Source organism: Nestor notabilis, unplaced genomic scaffold (assembly GCF_000696875.1).
Source record: "Nestor notabilis isolate BGI_N333 unplaced genomic scaffold, ASM69687v1 scaffold13370, whole genome shotgun sequence".
Lineage (NCBI taxonomy): Eukaryota > Metazoa > Chordata > Aves > Psittaciformes > Psittacidae > Nestor > Nestor notabilis.
In genome coordinates, this window is record NW_009909779.1 from 58,643 (window position 1) to 78,604 (window position 19,962).

General features: G+C 42.6%; 1 protein-coding gene across 1 annotated transcript; it reads left to right on the plus strand.

Moving 5' to 3' along the window:
- Positions 1 to 8,804: 8,804 nt before the first annotated feature.
- LOC104412315 (zinc finger protein DPF3-like) lies at positions 8,805 to 14,080 on the plus strand (the record flags this gene model as incomplete). The annotated part of the gene is made up of 2 exons (XM_010023027.1): positions 8,805 to 8,965; positions 13,973 to 14,080. Coding segments are annotated over 2 exons (269 nt in total), but the record flags the coding sequence as incomplete, so codon positions are not given.
- Positions 14,081 to 19,962: the final 5,882 nt, after the last annotated feature.

The following is a 19,962-nucleotide window of genomic DNA, read 5'->3' on the forward strand; positions in this document are numbered from 1 at the left end:
TAGGTCCACTGTGGGAAGTCAGTACTGAGGGAGTTGAATGGATAGACCTTGTCTCTGACTGCATCTGGCCCCTAAGGTGATGGTTGCACTAAACTAACAGACTTCTGGTGACCCCAAGCCCCAGCAGCTTGAGATGCTTCTTTAAAAATATATGTAAAAATACCTCTTGGATGTTGTCCTGTCCAATATAATATTGTTGCTGAAGTTTTCATTTGTTCATTTGTTTAGTAATTGGAGAGAGTTTTTGACCTCTTGGGGGAGGTTAGGACCAAGTTGAATTCTGACTGCTGTCTTCAGATACAGAAGAGGTCTAGGTTATTACCTTTAGCACCTGTTGTTCATTTAATTGGATGATGCTGCATCTGTTTAAAACCAGAAACCCTGGCCTGAGAAAGAAGAGACGCTCTGAGATATCCCCAAGGAGTCTGCCTCTGAGATTAACCTAATTGGTCACTGTGCTGAGTCTAATAGAGATTGTATGCAACGTCTGTCTCTGGAAACACCTTGGATAGCACGGTGTATGGCATGGAAACTGCTGCTGTTACTTCTCCATGGAAATGGAAGAAAAGAGGAGAAGTGGACAAATTACTACAAGTGCTGTAGTATAATTGTTCACAGTCCACTATATTTGAATGGGGCTGAGCAATTAATCTTCTAAAACACCTCATCTAAGCTCACATCATCTCGTACTATACACAGATACCCATTGTATCTAGCCAGTAACTCTGCATATTAACGCTGAGTAAGATGGGCTTGCTCAGCAGTTAAAAGCGATCCCACTTTTTTACCTTTGGGAGCTGGGAATGTTGCTGCAGACTTTGCGTGAGGCCATGCACAACTGCAGGAACACTTCCAGCTCTGGTCCTTCCTGAACAAAGGTGCAGCATCTCTTGACCCTGAAAGCCAGGTTTGGCCTGCAGGCTGCTGTCAGCAAAATACCCTGATGCACAACACTCTTCTTGGCAGTCTTAAGTTGTGCTGCTGTTTCTTTTCTTTAAATGGAAGTGCTGGCAGAGCTGTCATACTTCCACAATACTTGTGAGGATGGGGGTAATCAGATCAAATTCCCCAAATTGTAAGTTATTCCTACCTTTTGTCATTTTTCTTCAGAGATGGATTTTTTTTTTTTTGCATGAGATGAAACCTGTAGTTTCACACTGGATTAAATTACAGTCGAAGGCTGTTTCCAGAGTAGTGAATTTAGCTCATTCTATAAGGTCAGGTTCTCTGTTATGATTCAGCATCACACCAAGATTCAAGCAGTGAGAAGCCTGTAGACTCTGCCACAAATAGCCAGTAGGGATTTCCAACCCACTGGGGGAAGTCTGCTGATAAATGCCTGGTGAAAGGGGGTTCCTCTGCCCTTCTACACATAAGGTATAGGATAATACTAGGTGCTCAGAGGAGGTGCTGGAAAATCTCACATTGCTCTTTGACTGATGTAGGATTCAACCTAGAGTTGTAGCTCAGGGCGTCTCCTTGACTGCTGTGCTAGTGCTGATTCAGGAACTTGTCACCGGTTCTCTGATGGCTCCTAATCTCTTGCACCACATACAGACTACACACCTGGCACAGTACTTTTGAACAAGTGCTTGAAAGCTTGTCTATTTTGACCCAGCTGTATGAGTTCTTCTGAGGAAAGGCATTAACTCTCCTTGCAAGCCCTTCCTTTAATTCACCCTTCAATCACTGGTGCTCCGGGAATGCTGTGTCTGCTTGCAGCTGTATACTGCTTTGTTGTCTGATATGTGTACTCTATCTACTACTGAAACAGTTCTACTAGCCATTTTTTAACTCTGATTCCCATGGTGGGGAAAGTTGCACAGGCCTCTTTTTTGTCCTTCAGGTGAAATTATTCAATCTGTATAGAAATGAAATAGATGTCTCAATAACTCTGCCTCTTGGAGAGTCTGGGATAGACAAGTGTTTGTGGGTCTTTACAAAGTTGCCAAGTTTATGTTAAAAAACTGAAAGCCCAGAATGTTTGAGTCATTCTGTACCACATCTGGAAATCCTGTTTTGCCTTCGCTTATATTCACACCCCTTACATCATTAGAAGATGTCGTGCAGGGACAGACGCAACTGACCATTATGAGAAAAGTGAATCTGCACATTCCTGCACATTCTGCTTTGCCCTCGGAGTTTGTAGTGGATTTTGAGCAATCTGTTATGCTTCACCTAGTATCAGGAAAGCTATTCTGTATTTCTGGTGAGTCTCAGAATCCTACCTTTCTGCAGTTGCAAAGGGTGCATGATTGTAGCATTTAGGAGCTGCCTACAGGCTAGAAGTTCAGCCAAAGGAGGGGGCCAGCCAGGCTTTGGTGGTCTGATGCTCTTGAATACATTGTATTTTCTTTAGTTTGGATCTTTTGATGAGTGTTGTGTTAGCATCTTGCAATGTAATGTGAAGATGAGCAGAGCAGAATACTTGATCTCTTCTGGGAAGATGCTCTGGAGCTGGGGGTCTGCTGTCCATTATCTGGTGATACTGGGCTTTCTTTAGCACAGGTTTCCAGTTGCAGCTGCTGTTCTGAGTCTAGAAAGGAGAAGCAGCTGTTCAAGCAGTTTGAACTTAGTCTGCTGTGCTTGTGAAAACCAGTGTTCAGAGCGTATGAGGAAAATGCATGAGGACAGGCTGGGGACTACTGATCTCTTTGGCTTGCTCTGCCATAGCTTAGGTACCACAGTTTTGCAACTAGCTCTGTCTTCATTGCTTATCTGCACTAAGATAGAGAGTCATAGTAGGCCAGCCCAGATGCGAAAAACACACATAAGCATAACCAGACCACTGCTTGAAACAGAATTATGCTGACTGGGGGGGAGGTCCTTTTAATGATTGTGTCTATTAGATTGTCCACATTAGGGTCTGTCTCTGAATCATAAACAGCGTTAGCTCATAGTTGGTAACATTTCCCACTTCCAAGCAGCCTCACTACTGTCTCTTCTGACTCTGAAAGCTATGCTACCCTTGCTTTCAACACTGAGAAATCTGGGAGACTGCAGTTTGCATGAGGCAGGGGGAAAGATACATAAAGCTGTGTGTCATCAACATAATGGCTGTCATTCCTGCCTATATTCTTCATCATATTCCCTAGAGGTTTTGCATAGATATTAAATAGAAGTGGTGGAAGAATTGAGCCCTTTGGCATTCTTCAAGTCAAGGCTCATGGAGAGGAGGAGCAGTCTCCTTTCAGGGGCCTCCTGGGATCTGGTGAAAGGAGTGTAGCCAGCTCAGTGCGGTTCTTTCACCACTTGCCAAGACATGCGGTTGGTCAAGCTGTACCTTTCGGTCTGCAGTGTTGCAGGCAGCTGATAACTCAAGCAGTGTCTGCGTGATTTCTTAGTCTCTGTCCATCTTTGTGAGAAGGCCCAAGACCCCACTGGTGCTTCATTTCCAGACTCGTTCATGGATGTCTCAAAAAAGAGAGTGCAGAGCACTTTCTGAAGCTGCATTGCATCACTTGTTTCCTACCACCTCTCAGGTCTTGCCCACTTTGAAACTGGATGGCAGTGCTGCTGAAGAACAAACTCTGATTTAAAATGTCTTTTCCAATTGTCCTCAGTGTTCCTCACAGTATCAAATGATCTGAAATATAAGACTAGAGGCTAAAAGTATAGTAAATGAAAACCCCATGGTCTTGAGGAGAGCAAGTCCCATATTTTTGGTCATGGCTGAGGACCATTGCAAACTGTGGAAGGAAAAGTCTGTTGCTTTCTGTTACATGATTAGTCATTTCTTTCTGCGCTATCAGCTTTTTACTTGCCTAGTCATGTAGTGAGCATGGAAATTACTAGAAAGGGGCCTGGCTTCAGGAACTGGAGACAATCTGGATTCATACTCAAAGGATATGTTTAAAATTTAAGAGCTGCACTTGAGGAGGACTGCTTCTTTGTTATACAAGTTCTCCAGGGGTGTTGTGGGCCAGTAATCACTGCTGAGCTTGGCTGGTTTTATGTCTTCAGTGAGTGCTCTCCTCTGGATCCTAACCTGAAATATGAAACTTGGATAGCTGGGACTTTGCAGGATGGTCTGGAAAGCAGGGGTGGAGAGCTGCTTTGCTGCTTTCAGGGCCCATCAGGATCCCTTGTCAGCAGAGAAATAAATGTCCTGAAGCAGCTGGAGTGAAGCCAGGCTCTTGGTCCTTGTTGCTCACTTACAGGTATATAAGCCAGGCCAGTTCTTGGTTTTTGTTTTGGTTTTTTTTTTGCTTAAGGCATGCCAAGACACAGGAGTACAGGAGGTACTGTACAGAACAGTAGTAAGACAGAGTCTGCTCAGAAACCTTATGGTCCAGTTAGAGCAGGCAGCCAAAGGTTGAGAGAAGGGAAGGGTTGTTCTTTGTTGACTTTGTTATTAGCGGATCTAATTCCATCATAGAAAACTTCAGTTTCTTAATGCTTAAAAGGACAGTGGCCTCATGAAAGTCACAGGGAATGATTCTCTATCCCAATGCACGCTCTCATGCCAGTGACTACTTGCATAGCTGCGTGGAATTGCAGCAGGATCACATCGCTGTCCCAGGACCTTTGGGGCTGGTGGTGCTTTCAGAGTGCTCAACTCCCTGTGAACGCTGCTCTTCTGCTGCTCCAAGCCTGTTGTTCAGTTTCAGTCCCCCCCTTTTTCACCTAAAAAGAGCCACTAACTCCTAGTAGATGTATAACTCCCCTATGCAGCCTTGCAGAAGGTTCTGAGTGCACAGATTGTTCTTTCCAAGCCAGGGAGCTTTTCTTAGTCAGCCAGAACTCGGTTATTTTAGTGTCCTTGGGCTGGAATGTCAATGCAAAGCCTGTGTGTGTGCCAGCAGTGTCACCCCCCCACCTGTCCCCAGCATCTGGGATTTCACCTGTGGCCTTGAGCTGAAGGGCTCTGTGCTTTTAGCAGTGTGCTGACAACTGTACTCTGCCTTACCAGTTGTGCTGCTCTTAGTATGATTTGCCTTCCTTGGCCTGCAGTTGTTCATGTCTGCTCCTTGATTTTCTTTTCCCCAGCGTCTTCGAAATCTATGCATATGCTGATGATTTGGTGTCATTGATATCAATCTAGGCAAGCCTGTGTGACCTTTCACTCCCATGTCCGAAGGGAAGGATCGACCCTTGCAGTCAGTCACAGCACAGCACTGACTCATACATACTTTTCATAAAAATAATGCAGAAATTCCCCATAGTTTTTAGATATTTTTTCAGGAGGTAAAGTGTAAGTGTTCCATAGCAACACAGCTTGGGAAAACTATGAAGCATGTAACGTCAGATAATTAATCTTTCTGACATATGATACACTTCTTACTATTCATGTTGTCTGTTTATTCTTCTTTATTATTTCACATATCTTGCTTGCTCAAACTCAGTTGATCTGTTTGAGTTTGATTTGAGCTCATGTGCTCTCAGTCTTATTCCTGCCCTTGTCTGTTCTCCAGCTCCATTGTAAGCCTCCTGGGAGGGGGATGGGATTTGTCCCACCTCCAGGACTCCACAGTGATGAGCACAATCAGACTGTACTTTCCCTTTTTTAACCCAATTCTAATAATACTTTCTGCTTTTCCTGCATAAGATAAAATATACTCTGTTTAGATATGTAGCACTGAAAACAAAGAAAACAGATCTTTAAGTTTAAAGTTCCTTAAAAAAAACCCTAGCTGGAATTTGGAATGGGTGAGAGTCACTCCAGTGAAGTCTAATGGTAAAACAAAACAACCAGCCACCCAAAAGTAATCTTAGAGAAGCTGTTTTCCACTGAGATATGACTGTCATAAGGAAATACTGTTTTTTTACTTTCCTCTATTTGATTATTTGTCACTTTTTAAAAATTCCATTTATCATTAAAGTCAGGGCAAGTCCTCAAGGTCCCAATATCTGAATACCTTTCCAGTGAATACTTAGGGGCTGGGGTTTTTGATCATGCTTGCTGTAGTGAAGCCAAGGCAAACTTTCTTAAAGTATGGAGATGACTAAATGCTTCTCCTAAATTATTTTTCTTTAAGGCAAAAGATGCATATTTAAAATCTTTAACATAAATGTAATGAACCAGCTAGATTACAAGATTGTATCAAGAGTGAATGTGACCCATTAACTGAGCAGTTTCTCTGCTATTAGGATGTCAAAAAAATCCTTTCTCCCTCTAAGAAAAATCTGAAATTTAATTTTACAACCCACTTGAGAGAGTCATTTAAAGCCAAATATTTAACATTCTAGGATTTACAGTTATTTTCAGTCTTAGAAGAAGATGGAAGCTGAGGTCATCTCCAGCCAGATCCTGTATCTGAGTTGCTGAGACGTACTGGTTTTGTTTGGATTCTTTGTGGTGTGCATATTCTGATGAATAGAATGAGTTTTAGCATAAAGAAGACCTATGCAGGGGTGGCATTTTGCTGTCACACAGCAGTACTCACCCTTCCAGTAACTCCGTGGAGTTAGTGAGCATCTCTGGCCTATTATAGGGGGAATATGACATAGCTCTGCAGAAGCTCAAGTGTTTCTGGAAAGAGCTGTTAATCTTTGATCAACTGGAGTCTCCTTGTTACTGACTTTGATTACACAAGTGTACGACTTTAATTACAGCTTTTAATAAGCTTTCATTTCTTCCTAGTCACATTCTTTGTATAGTAGGGCAGCTTATCTTTTCTTTTCTCCTCTGCTCCCCTTCCCTCCCCCTGCCTTTTTATGGAAAAAGGGGTTTGAGGTCATTGTGGGGGATTCAGTGACCAGAGAGATCCCGCTGTGCATGCCCATCCTCTGCCTTCTGCATGTTAGACCAGAGAACTCTCTCCTTCAGTTGCCCTGCAAAGATCCCTGCACCGGCTGCTCCCCAGGAGCAGGGCTGTGAGGCACCACATGCACGAGGATGTTCACTGCTGCACAAAACCACTCAACAACCCTTAGAAAGTCTCTGTAGCCAAAGGACGTACTGACTCCTGAGTGCAACTCCTGCTCCCTTCTCTCCCTTGAGGACACTCTGAAAGGCAGCGGCTGAAGTCAGAGTGGCAGAGGGCAGCAGGAAGCTGGTGGGCTCTAGCATGCAGGCATGGTACTCATTCCACATCCAGCAGATCAGTGTGCTGGATACTCTTTGCTCATTAGAGAAATGACCTGGTGGAAGCTTTGTGAGAGACTTACGGACTTGTAATTATAAATAATTGAGATATGGCTTAAAATAAGCATAACGAAGCGGGTTTTTCACATGAATCATTTCAGCTACGGAACTCATCGCCCCACAACATTTTAGGTATGAAAAAGATAAGTGGGTTGAAGAGCTGGTGGGGTAAATTCAAGGACAAAAGATTCATCGAGGTATTAAACGTAATATTCCCACCATTGCGTAACCTGAGACTTGGGGAAGTTAAGTTCTGTTCATCAGAAATGAGAAGGGGGAACTAGAGGTGCCTCTCTCTGTGTTTGCCCTCGTCTTGTGTTTTCCCCTGAGCCTCTGCTGTTGGCCCCTGTCAGCAAGAGGATATTGGGCTAGTACAGCCCAGGGGAAAAGAGGATGGCTCCCATAGAAGTCATAAGGTGCAACCAAGGAGTCACTTAAAAGATGTGAGAGAAAAGACACAGATGGTAAAAGAGAGCAAATTGCTCCAATTTGACATTCGGAGGTGTGCAAAGGGAGTATACTTTCAAAATACCAATTGTGCCTGTGGAAGAGGATAGTGAGAAAAACAACTAATAAACCAGGAAAGGGAGCCTCTTTTATCTCTGTGCATGCATCCCTTTGGCTCCCTTGCTGTGCATGCTATGCTCTTTTTGCACACTAATGAATATCAGTCAGAGCAAGTTATGCTGTGTATCACTCTACTCCTATTTTCTAATGAACTTACCCCTAATGGGTAGCTTTCCTAGCTATTCATGTCACGACTGAATTTCACCTTGACAATAGATCAAGAACAAGGTTCAAAAAAACTACTTTGCAACACTTCAGCATGACAGCTGCTTTGTGTCCTCAGGGTAGCTTTACTTTGATGCTTTTCCCTGTTTAGAAACATTTGGAGGGAGGATTTTGGTAATCTCCAGCAAGCAGAGTTTTTAAACCTTTCTCAAGGGAAGATGAAGATTCTATGGAATTTTTGAACAAATATTTATGAAACAAGTGACAAATAGTTATTTATGAAATAAGTGACATTGTCTTTAGAACTGTTCCTCCCACTGGGCTCCAGAGGAAAGCAGAATTTGCCATGCTGGATCTTACTGGTCATTGTTGTAGCCTGCTGCTGTTGGTGCCTCAGGCTTGACTGTGGCAAACTCTAGAAAGGCTATGACCAAATATCTAGTCTGACCACTGCAGACATGGCCCTAGTTGTTTTCATGCCTCAGAAGCACTCAGTATGAGGACTACGTCCTTTGCTTTTATGGGCTCTCTGACACCAGAAATACTGGAGTGAAGTTCTAAACTTGGCTGGCTTTCTGGTTGCTCAAAATACAGTGCAGGAGTTGCTGTAATGTAGGCTTGAAATGACTGGTTTGCTGCATTGGCTGGGCAAACTTCGGGGGAAGAGAAACACCAGGATGAGTTCCCTGTGGTGTATATGTTGTCTGACTCAGGGTCTTGGGCCAGTGTGGTTGCATCATTGGCTCATTCGGTAGCTGTGCCACTGTTGGAAAGATCTGTTTCCAGTTTCTGAGTGGCTGATCTTTTGGTGGCACTTTCTGCATGATCTGCTTCAGCAGCGTCTCATGTCAGCAAGCTTTGCATGTCATCAGGGAAAGTTTTTCTGCTTGTCCATTTATTAACCAACCTGATGTCCTCTTTTTCCTAGTCTTATTTGAGGGGACAGTGCAGTCTCTCTTACTCTCTGCCCTGTCTCTTTTGGCAGACTCGGGGACCAGTTCTACAAAGAAGCAATTGAGCACTGTCGCAGCTACAACTCCCGGCTGTGTGCTGAGCGCAGCGTCCGCCTTCCCTTCCTGGATTCACAAACTGGGGTAGCTCAGAACAACTGCTACATCTGGATGGAGAAGAGACACAGGGGACCAGGTCGGTAGCATTGTGTGTTTGTATGCATGTGTGTGTATGGAGGGCTGGCCACCGAGCCCTCATGGGGTTTAATTAATAGGAGCTCAAACCTGCTGCAGGCCACACAGAAGAGAAGCTGCCTAAACCTCTGTGCCTGCAGGGGATTTCCTTTGGTAACTGCAGAGAGCTCATCCTGATTATTCTTTCTCTACCTAAAGAAGTGCCTGACATGTTAGTTTCTAAGGCCCCATCGTCACTTTTTTCCTGCTATTGGTTCCAGTCTGTAGCAGAAGACACAATGCTCTGCTCTAGGTCAGACTGGAATTATCTTTAGGGTGGGGAGGTGCAGGTGGGAGTTTCTCAGGTGAATGCTGAAAATAAAGAATTATATTGGGAAGGCTATAAGGCTGAGTTAAGTTATTGGAATGAATGTTGTTTTGATGGTTAGAAATATATCTATAACTCCTGGTTTATGTATGTCCTTTAAGGAGCTTTGGCTAATGCCTGTTCCAAAGCTCAGTGAAGCCCAAGGGAAAAGACCACTGTTAGTTTTAGACTTTGGTCAGTCTTGCCTATGTTAGAATGAATCCTTCTGAAATCCATGTTTGAAAGGCAAAGGACAGTCACCAGTTCAAAGACTGTAGATGTTAGTCAGAAGTCTTCCTGAGCCCCAGGGGGAATTTCTGTAGAATATAGCTCAGTATCTGACACACCATTAGCCCAAGGAAGAGATTTGTTCTGACAGCACCAAACTGGGGTTCTATTTTTTTGGGTTTTTTCAGTGCAAACCAGAGAATGCAGGCAGGGAGGGTGCTAGGGTGCATGGGCACTGGAAGCATGACTTCCACATATGCGCATGCCAGTTCCTATAAACCATACTGAAAAAACTCCAAAACTCCAGATCTGGAATTATGGGGAGGTGCAGCCTGCTCTTACCTCTTCCACTGAACAGTTTGCATGAGGCAGAATGGTAGGAATACATAGGATAGTTCCCACCCCTTCTGGGGCTAAGAAAGCAATTTCTACTTCTGAAGAGTGCTTAGCTGAAACTTTCCCTCTCCCTTTCCTAGGATATACTGAGGGAAGAATCCATGCACTGCTTCTATTGCTAAAATATCCAAAGTAGGTTTAGTATTGCCTTGTAGTATTACCAGAAAACTCTTTCTATAGTAAAATGCAGCCAATTCTGGTGCAGGAGACAACAGGTGTTTTACTAGTGTTAAAAATACCCAAAACATGCCACAGCTGCCAAATCTACTGGGGTAATCTGGGACCGCTGAATGTGGTTTGCAAGCTGGGAGTTGTCTGAGGTTCTGGGCTAACCCTTCATTTGTAGGTTGCTTCATGACCACAGCTGGGGTTTTATTTCAGCTGAAAATTCCCTATTCCTAAGAGATTATGCTTTGGCAAAACCAGCTTTCCTTTTTATTTATTTAATTTTTTTTAAATTTGCTAATCTATTTACCCAAGGAATTTCTGTTCTTTTAGCATCTCATTGAGTTAGGGGCTGCAATTTTTACAGCTTATGCTATAAAAGCAGGTATAAGCATAAGCAGGTAAGCAGGTATACACCAACTGTATCCACAAAGTAATGTTTTGGCAAAAGCATCTGCTAGAAAGATAGACATGGATAGACTTGTATGGGTCTCACTGGTGTCTCCATGCTTACAGAAGAAATCATCATAATAGTGTTACGGCATCACATCAGGAGCCAAGAGGTCTTAACACTATGCTTTTCTCAGCCACAAGCTGTCTGGACTATTCACTGTGCAAATCTTTCATTCCTCACTTCTGACAGTGAACTATCGGAGTTCACCATGCAAAAGGGGATCCGTGGCATTTCCCCTGCAGGTCTGCAGTGGAGACAATGGTGGAACATTCCTCGCAGAGGGTCAGAGTGAAACATGCCTCCCACATCTGCATTGGCTACTAAGTCTGTGCCTTTCTTATTTTGAATTAGAATAATCAGTGTGAAATGAAGCAGCCCTCCTCCCTGTATATGCTCTCCTCTTGATTTTTATTAGCCCATTTAGTGCTCCCTTGGGTGTCTTTGCATCATCTATTTCTTGCAGTATTATGGTGGGTCAAAGCATCTCTCTACAGTTTAACATGCCTGTTTTCAGGCTGTACACAAAGGCATTCATGCCCATACTGAAGGGCTCTGGAAAGTCTCTGCCAGCCACCCTGTACGCATCTGTCTTGTGTGTTGTGTTCACTGCCATTTACTGTCCCTAACCTGAAAAACTATACAAAGATAAACGGCAAAGCTCTAGGACCTCTTTTCACTTAGACAGGCTTGAAAAAGAGAGAGAAGAGTCAGGATCTCAACCTATTAACCTGGGTTCTTGCTGTCCTCTTTGTTAAAGGAGTCAGAAAACTGCATCTCATGATAAAGAGTTCAGGGTTAATTTCACACAATACTGCACGTAACTCCCTCCTCCCCCAGCCTTTCACACCAGCTTTGAGTTATGACTCTCCTACACTAATGAGATAAACAACATAACTCACTGCAGGTTCTGCTATTTCCTCTATAAGCAAATGGTTGGAAGCTTCTTTGCCCTATAAGGCACCAGAGGGAGAGACAACTGAGTCAGGAATGAAGACAGTAAGACCTGTATATGCACCATTTCCATATGCACTACAAGATTGACTGTGGAGGGGCTAGATTCAAAGCATTCAGAACTGGCCTTTTCCTCGTTGCCCCTCCTTTGTGTAAACAATCACAGATCCACACTTCACGTGAGCCAGTACAGTGACAGATGGAGGTCAAGATGGAGAACTGAAGGTAGTATTTCATGGGTTTGGATCAAGTGAAGGTCTGGTATATGTTTTAAGTTCATTGGGTGGCTGTGTATTAATGAACAAGGGTATTGTGAATAGGAACAGAGATGTTGCCTCAAGGGGTACAGAAATGGATGTTGGATCATCTGTCTCGTAGTGATCTATCTGCCACCTGGAGTAGGCTGTAGGTCCTCTAGGGAAGAGGCTTTCCCACCTCTGTGTTTTCAAGGCTACTTGCTTTGTTTCTTGTTGGGCTTTCAGTATTTGTGGTTGGCTTTCACTACTCTGGCTGAATCCAAACTGCTCTTTCATGTATGAGCACTCAGTAATTGAACATGAACAGGTACTCCCCCAAAACTGCAGTAGATCCTTGTTCCTCCCTGTCTGGGACTAATGCTCAATGCTTTGGTGCTAATTTCATTCAAATGACTTCTCTGTGGAGGCCTGTGCAATGGAAGGCTGATTCTCTGTCCTATTCTTTGGTCTAGCAACTGCCATTTCAATGTTGTGAGCAAGTTCTTGCAGAGGACCTGCTGTGAAAGGGTGAGGCTTCTTGCCTCCACCTCTTTAATGACTCACATCAGAGCCAGGCACAATCCACCTCATCATAATAGCAATTGTTTGCAGTGGTTAATGTTTGCAAAGTGCCATGAAGAAGTGTGTCTGAACACTGTAGAAGTACTAGTTATTCACAGTTTTTATTTCCCAAACCAGTCCTAAGTGCCCTGCTCTGAAATATATCTTTCTTAGGGTGGGCATAATGCCCAGCAAGCTGTGCAGCAATGAAAGAAAGGTGTGAAAACCCCACATTTGGTAGCATTGTCTTTCCTGGAACAGCCAAGATCTCTGCAAATACTCCATCATTTGGCCATACGCAGGCAAAGTCCTGTAGATGCTTAGTTTATGCACCAAGGCCTTAGAAGTAGGTGGAAAGTGCTGGGGTCTGAAATGGTATTCCTGACAGTTGAAATATGTCAAACCAGGAGCTTAGGCTTCACTTGCAGAATTTGATTAGCCCATTCCCTTGAGGTGAATAATTTTATTTTGTCTTTTCCCCAAGTAACAGCATATTTTTTTCATTATCCTCATTTGGTTTGGTGGGTCAGTTTTGTTCCCAGCTGGTCCACTCTCCTGACTGCTTCAGAAAGATGAGAGAACACTTAAGCCACCTTGCTGCCCTTGAGCTGTTCTACTTCACTGGCATCCAGCTGTTCATTGTTGGTGCAGTTTAGATAGGTAACACCATTCCTGTCCTCTCTTATGCAATCTTACCTGTTTTCTAAGGGCAATGAGTGTGAAACTGCAGTCACACTCTGTAGCCCCTTCAAGACAAACAGCAACAGCAGAAGGACAGAAGAGCCAAAGCAGAATTGGTGAATGAAGAGGGTAGGCGTAGCAGGGAGAGAATTAAATTCTTCCAACTTTTCTGTGTCTTGCTGGATGTTTCTGTGTGTCATGAGTATCTGGGGCAGTTGAGGATACTTTGAAGCACTTGACAGTGAGCTTCTGTGTCCCTAGTAGCATTCACGAAGTCCTGCTGTGTTCTGAATACAAGAGAGCAAAGCATAGCTTGAATGTTGGCTAAGGGGTGTCTGTCAGGAGAGCCAGGGCAGCTCAGAAGCCAGCAATGCCAAATGTGATTCAGTGGAGCATGCAGTAATATAAGCACTACTGCTGTATCTCCTCCCACATCCAGGATGTTGGCATGAGGAGGTAATAACCAGAATGAAGAATCTGTCTTCAAAGAGAAATCCAGAATTTAAGCAAAAATCCTGAGTCCAAATAGCCAGACGTCATGGATATTGATTTGCTCCCACTTGGAAGACAAAAATTTCCTGAGCTGCTCTGTGCATCAGGGCCTTATGATTTGCATGTCAGAACTTCATCTCTTCCCTCCCAAGGGGCTTTTTCTTCCCGTGGAGGAAGCATCGCCCCTGTGACCCAGGAGAGCCTGAAATTCTATTTACCCTCAAGAAATCACAAATTATTTATGTGCAGCTCTGGTTTCAGTGAGCTGAGTGAAGTGTCTAAGTGAGACCTAGATTCTCTGTAGGCCTGATCCCAAGAGGTGCTGAGGAGCCTCAGGAGCACTGGATGCCTTGAGTGTGTAGTTCTGCCTCATGATTTGCAGGATTGAACCCTCCAACAAGGAGATGCTGGAAGGGCAAAAACAAAGATGCTGGAAACAGTGCTTGTGGTTTACAAACTGAGATGTGATTATATTTATTTTTTGCCTTTTCTCTTCAGGCCTGGCCCCAGGTCAGCTGTACACGTACCCAGCACGCTGCTGGCGCAAAAAGAGGCGTTTGCATCCTCCTGAGGATTCCAGGCTGAAGCTGCTGGAAATTAAACCTGGTAAGTATTTGTTTGCCTCTCTCCCTCTATCTCTCCTCTGCTGCAGAGCAGCTGGCATACATGCAAACCTGGCATTTAGACCTTGGACTTTATCTTTGCCCCTCTCCAACCATTTCTCCTTGCATCTGTTGCATCTTACTTGATTTGCTGTAAAAATAACCATGAAACCCTCTGCATGCAACTCATCCCTTACAGAAATGTGTACAACTTGTATTGAATGCAGTGGGAGCTGAATTTACCTTCCACAGGAGTGAATCCTGGCCTTTATTAGCAAATTCGTAAGGATGTAAAGGATCAATATATTACTAATTATTTCCTCAGTGTGTTATTAATACAAAACCTCAGTCTAGTCTGGCATCTGCTGCCTCATCTCTGTGAAAAAGACTGCTATGTGTGTGTAACACTCTGGTAAGATTTTTCATAATAGGGCTGGGGACCAGGGGTGTGACCAGATTATAAACAGCAAATAATACAAATTACTGACCATATGCCACGTTTGTATATGCGTGTATGGCTGCATGTGTACCTTAGTCCATTCTTCTTTCATTCTTGTTGTCCTTGGTACTCTTCTCCTACAATTAAACTATGTGAAGTGATGAGTCTGGATGCTGAATGAGTGACCGTAAAGCAGATGTGGAGGAGCTACAGCTGTGTCAGAGCGTAGTCTTGTGCATTCTTCCCTGCAGTTAGCAATAAAGGCTTGCTGTCACTGGGGTCAGCTATTATAAGAAAGAGAGAACACATGTACTTACAGCTGTATGTGGTTTTTAAGAGATGAGACACTATCAGTATGGAAAATACAGGAGAAAACCCCAAAATACAAATTAAGAATATTTAAAAAACCTGTTTGACAGAAGAAGGTGTCTGGGAACTGAGCAATGCTCAGCAATACTGATGTCTTTGCTTCTCTGCAGTTGTTGGTGAAGAGAAAGGAAGGAGTGATACAGGCAAGTTCTAAACCCAGTAAAATCAGAGGCAGAATTCATGTTGATTTTGGCAGAAACAGTTTTTGAAGGCTTTCTACCTTCAATATAGGACATGTCAGCAGGCAAATGGACAAGAGAAAGAGATGCCTGTAACCTCTCAGCTGGGGTTCAAACCACACACAAAATCTTGGCCAGCAAATAGTACCAGACTTCACAGCAGAGCCCCTCAGAAAGAAATGGTGAAATCAGTTAGGTACACTGATGGAAATGGGACTGGACTCTAGGAAGAGGATGATATTGTACCATAGAAATGTCTACCTCGGACTTTGTCACGATGCAAACACTGCTGTGCCTTGGTAATTTAGTAAAGTAATAGTGTGGAGTTTGACTCTTCTTTGTTTGCAATATGCTTCCTTTGCTCACTGAATGCCAAATTAGTGCATCCTACATGCCACGGGGCACGAAAGGCAATTACCACAAAGTTATCAGATAAAGAGACCTCAGCATGTCTGTGTCTGTGTTGTTTTCCCTGCTATAAACATCTCTTCTGCATCTCAGGAGTGCTACTTCTGTTGCATTGCCGGTGGCAGCCAAATAAGGCAAGTTCTATTGCTCTGCCATTTAAATCTATTTTCCAACCTATTTCTATCTAGTGATTAACTTTCCTTATCAGTTACACCACAAAATAATTTCATTCCATCTGTGCATATCTAGAATAGACTCACTAGCCAAAAATGGGAGTTTTCCCTTGTCTGATTTGAAAGTGTAAAACTATGGAAAACATTGGATCTCCATTTAAAGGTAGCTTTTGACAATTTGAGAATATGAGAGTGTAATTTATTTTCAACATGGACAACAGAAATACTGTTCATTTTGGAGGGAGACACTGTGGGAAAACCTAATGGTGAACTTAGGAAGCTACCTTGTGCTGACCTCTTTATTTCTCAGTCAAAGGTTAGATGACTGTGGGGCAAAGAGGTTGCAATTTAAGATCCCCTAAAAAGCTCAGAGATGAGAACTGTAGGACATCTAAAATACATTTGGAAGAAATTTAATCTAAATGTTCCATAGTTTCACTCCTTCTAGGGTTTGGATATCCTAGTAATGGCTTAGAGCTGTTCTCAGCAACTAGAGAGGGCTTGTGCTTGGTTTTTTAGAGGAGGCTGTTGAATTGGTTACATACTACATAACATATGCAAGCAGTGCAATTCTACAACATCAAACTAGGGCTAAACCTCACTTTTATTACATTTTACATTTGTTAATTGTTTAGTATTCTCATAAGACTGCTGCTGTAACAAACACAGAATGGGATCTTAGCTCCAGAAGCTGCCAATCCAGCAGCCAGTAGAATCAGCACTGGGAGAGTGAATACTTGCTTGGACTGCGTCCGGGCTTTTGGAGGAGGCTTATTGTAGTAGTAAGTTGTATCCAGAAGGTCAAGACTTCTGCATAATTCAGGAGATATGTAGACCTAGGTTTCTTGGTAAGTCATGGCTAGTCATCAGCTGGTCAGAAACTAGAATCAAAACATTGTCTTGGCTAGCAGTTTGAGGGTATAATAAATCACCCAGTAATTATATAGTATTTATATTTACAGCTTTGTAGTACATGACACAGCTCAGTGAGTGAGAGTTTCATATTTGGTAATACCAAAACCTGATGAAGAAAATAATCAGGCTCCAATGGTCTCCTGTTTTTTTCTAAAATGCAAGTGCACTATAATGTTTTTCTTGTGGTCAGTTGCTACATGCTTTCTAACAGAACATGGTATTTTTATTGTCCTGGTCAGTTGCTTTTATGTGGTTTCAAGAGGAAGTGTTTGGTTTTAAGAATAGTTACAGCCACAGTTGTAAAGATCAGAACACTGGAATAGATAATACTGATGCAGAGTTTAGATGTCTATTTTCCTCTGCCACTGTACTCAGTTACACGTGTAGATTGCCCTAGTGAAGTTATTTGATCAAGGGTCTAGCAATATTCATGTTAATGCTATTTCTAAGCATGCTCCACCCCACCCAGTAGCCTATCCAATAGATAGGTGATAGAAATAAAGTCTTGCCAAAACTTACTTATTATAACTGTTTCAGTGACAATACAGTCAATATTATTACCAGACCTTTAAGAATTACACAAAGTATTCCTGACATTTACTTTCACATGGGGCAGTCTTCATCTTTCAGTGGTATATTCGTATCATCAGAACCAACCATTAGGGCTCTAATGCAGCCAAGTTTTCATTGTTGTAGTAGACACGATCTGTTACATGAGTCATTATAGCGTGGCAGTCAAGACTCTTATGAGCAGTGGTATATATTTGAAACAAATCCCCAGGCATGGGCAATATTGACATGCTGCTAATACTGTGATTTTCTAGGTAGAGTGCTAAAGTTATTTGACAATAATACTTTCATAATATTCATGACACTAGATTTCTGTTCAACCAAGTACTGGCAAACCTGATTCTCTGCAGAAAAGGCACTTCAGCATGGAGAGAAGGAGAATTTCCAACTCTCCTACCACCACCTTGAACTGCAAGTGCTGCAAAGGCAAGTAAGTAGGGTTCTGGCCCTCACTAATCATAGAATCATAGAATAGTTAGGGTTGGAAAGGACCTTAAGATCATCTACTTCCAACCCACTAATATAAGAATGGCAAGAAAAACAAGGGTTAGAAGTGGAAGAGATACCCAATTACCCTCAAGGACCCTCGAAATCTTAACTGGTCTTTGTCCTATATGCTTAGTGACTTTGTGGTACTGGGTGGTATCACAGTTCTGCGTTGGGTTAGGTATCAATATTGTGGAAGTGGTATTTCCTACAGTATCCCTGCTGACAGTCAAGTATTTCCCAAGCTTTGCAGCTATGCAGATGAGAACAGATAGGGGGTGTATGGCCAAAAACTCTGGTGGAATTTAAATTGGTAGTATCCTCCTTCAGCTTACAAGATGGCTAAATATAGATATGGACATACATGCACACAGAGCTTTTATTTCACGTGCTATGTAAGCATAAAGAAAGTGACTGGGAAGATTTTGTCTCAATTCACTGCTGTCCTTTGGTTTTGGACTGAAAGCCAATAGTAAGGTCTCACAGCAGGCAGTCTTCCCACTCGCTTGGAGGGTGTGGAGTGGAGTTGATGTGTGTTGTTACCGTGGTGAGAAAGAGCTGGTGTCCTGTGCTAGCGTCTGTCCTGTTACTTATCTCTGGGCAGTCTAGTGTTCAGTTGGACTACAGAGATGGCTTTTTTTCATTACCAGCTGTTGAAGAGGTGAAAATAAAGGAAAGTATTTTTCATTTGCTATTATGAATCATGGTGGAATTGTTTGAGGCGAGTACTGATAACAGATTTTTAGATGCCACTTAAGCAATACCTGATCTCTTTTTAATCTGACATGTGGGATATACCTATGTGAGTATGCTTGTGAATGAATGAATGAATGAATGGAATCCTTACAGTTAAGCTATTATCTATTTCAACCATCTCGATTTACCCTGTAGAGCCTGTGTCTGATTGTACAAGACACTGTGTTTCTCCTGGGAAGTGGTGAGTGGCCTCAACTCTTGTGGGAGATGCTCAGCATGTCTGTGGAGGTCCAGGCTCTTTAAGATGAAGCACTTCACCAAGACAAAGTTAAGATGAAATAAAAAAGCAAAGGACAGAATTTGCATTACTGTCACTTATGTGATAGTTCTAGAGACTGAAGCAGCATGTTAGATCTTCATCCTGGGAGTTGTCGTGAAGGCTTCTTATAGTCTTTGCTATAGTCACATACTATAGTAGATCTTAATCCAAATACACAAAATATAGCAGAGGAAGTATTTCAATTCCAAAATGGAGAAATGAGCAACAAAGCTAACAAACCATTTCTGAGAAGATTTAACTGAAGGTTTGTGGCAGAGCTCAAAATCAAATCCAAGAACACAGAAAAAGCTCAGTTCTCCTGAGTTCCCTATTCTTTTTTCTTTCTCTGTTTACTATGCTCAGTGTCGCTTAAAGATATTAGAGCTTAAAAAATAATACAAAACACTAATGAGAATTTCCTTTTATCATTTTTCTCAGATAGGCCAATTAGTATTGACTAGTTTCACTTTTCATTTCAGCAATGTGCACACGTGTTGGTTCTTGTTCAGTGCTACAAAGCAGCAGTGTTATTTCGCTATGAACACTGTAAGGAGTGGTGCATCTTAACAAAAAGTTTTGCTTCTATTTAATATATGGGGAAACTTCTCTGTGATTAAACGTTAGGTTCGTGTTATATTATAAAACTTGCCTGTAACTCGTCTTTAAGATCTATTAAGACTGTGTTAGAATCCAACCTGGCAGAATAATTGTACTACCAAATAGAGCACGTCTGTAAAATTCAGATGAGTTGGATATGTGATCCCTGAAGGGGTCTATAGTATCAATGTATTGATTGTTCAGACTTCTGACAGGTGTCTGCAGATGTGAATTTACCAAAGGTACTTTTGTGTAGAGGTTATTTTGGTTTTTTTGTTTTGTTTTGTTTTGTTTAAATCGTTCAGGGCTTTTATAAACAATTGTTGCCATGAAACCTAAACTTGGGGCAGAGATGACATGACAGCAGAGAGAAGCAACTTTTATCCTTTGATGACTTGGTCTAGATTCCTCATGTAAGATGGGGTTTAACAGCCTGTTATCACCTTCTGTGACTTTTGCTGTCTGCCCTCCAAAATCTTGAAATTATTATTATTATTATTTTAAATCTGCTTTTTATTCAAGTATTCCTGCGTTCTGAAGTACTTTGGCTTTGAAAATAACTCTCCTCGTTTTTTAATAATATATTCTTCCCTACTTTAAAATATCACTGATTTTAGGATTTTAGTTTCCCTTTCTCCTCATTGTTCCCGGTTTTCCCACGACCGACTCCCGCGTTCGGCGGCGGTGGGATCGGCGATGGGCAGCGGGGGAGCTGCGGGCCAGCAGAGGGCGCAG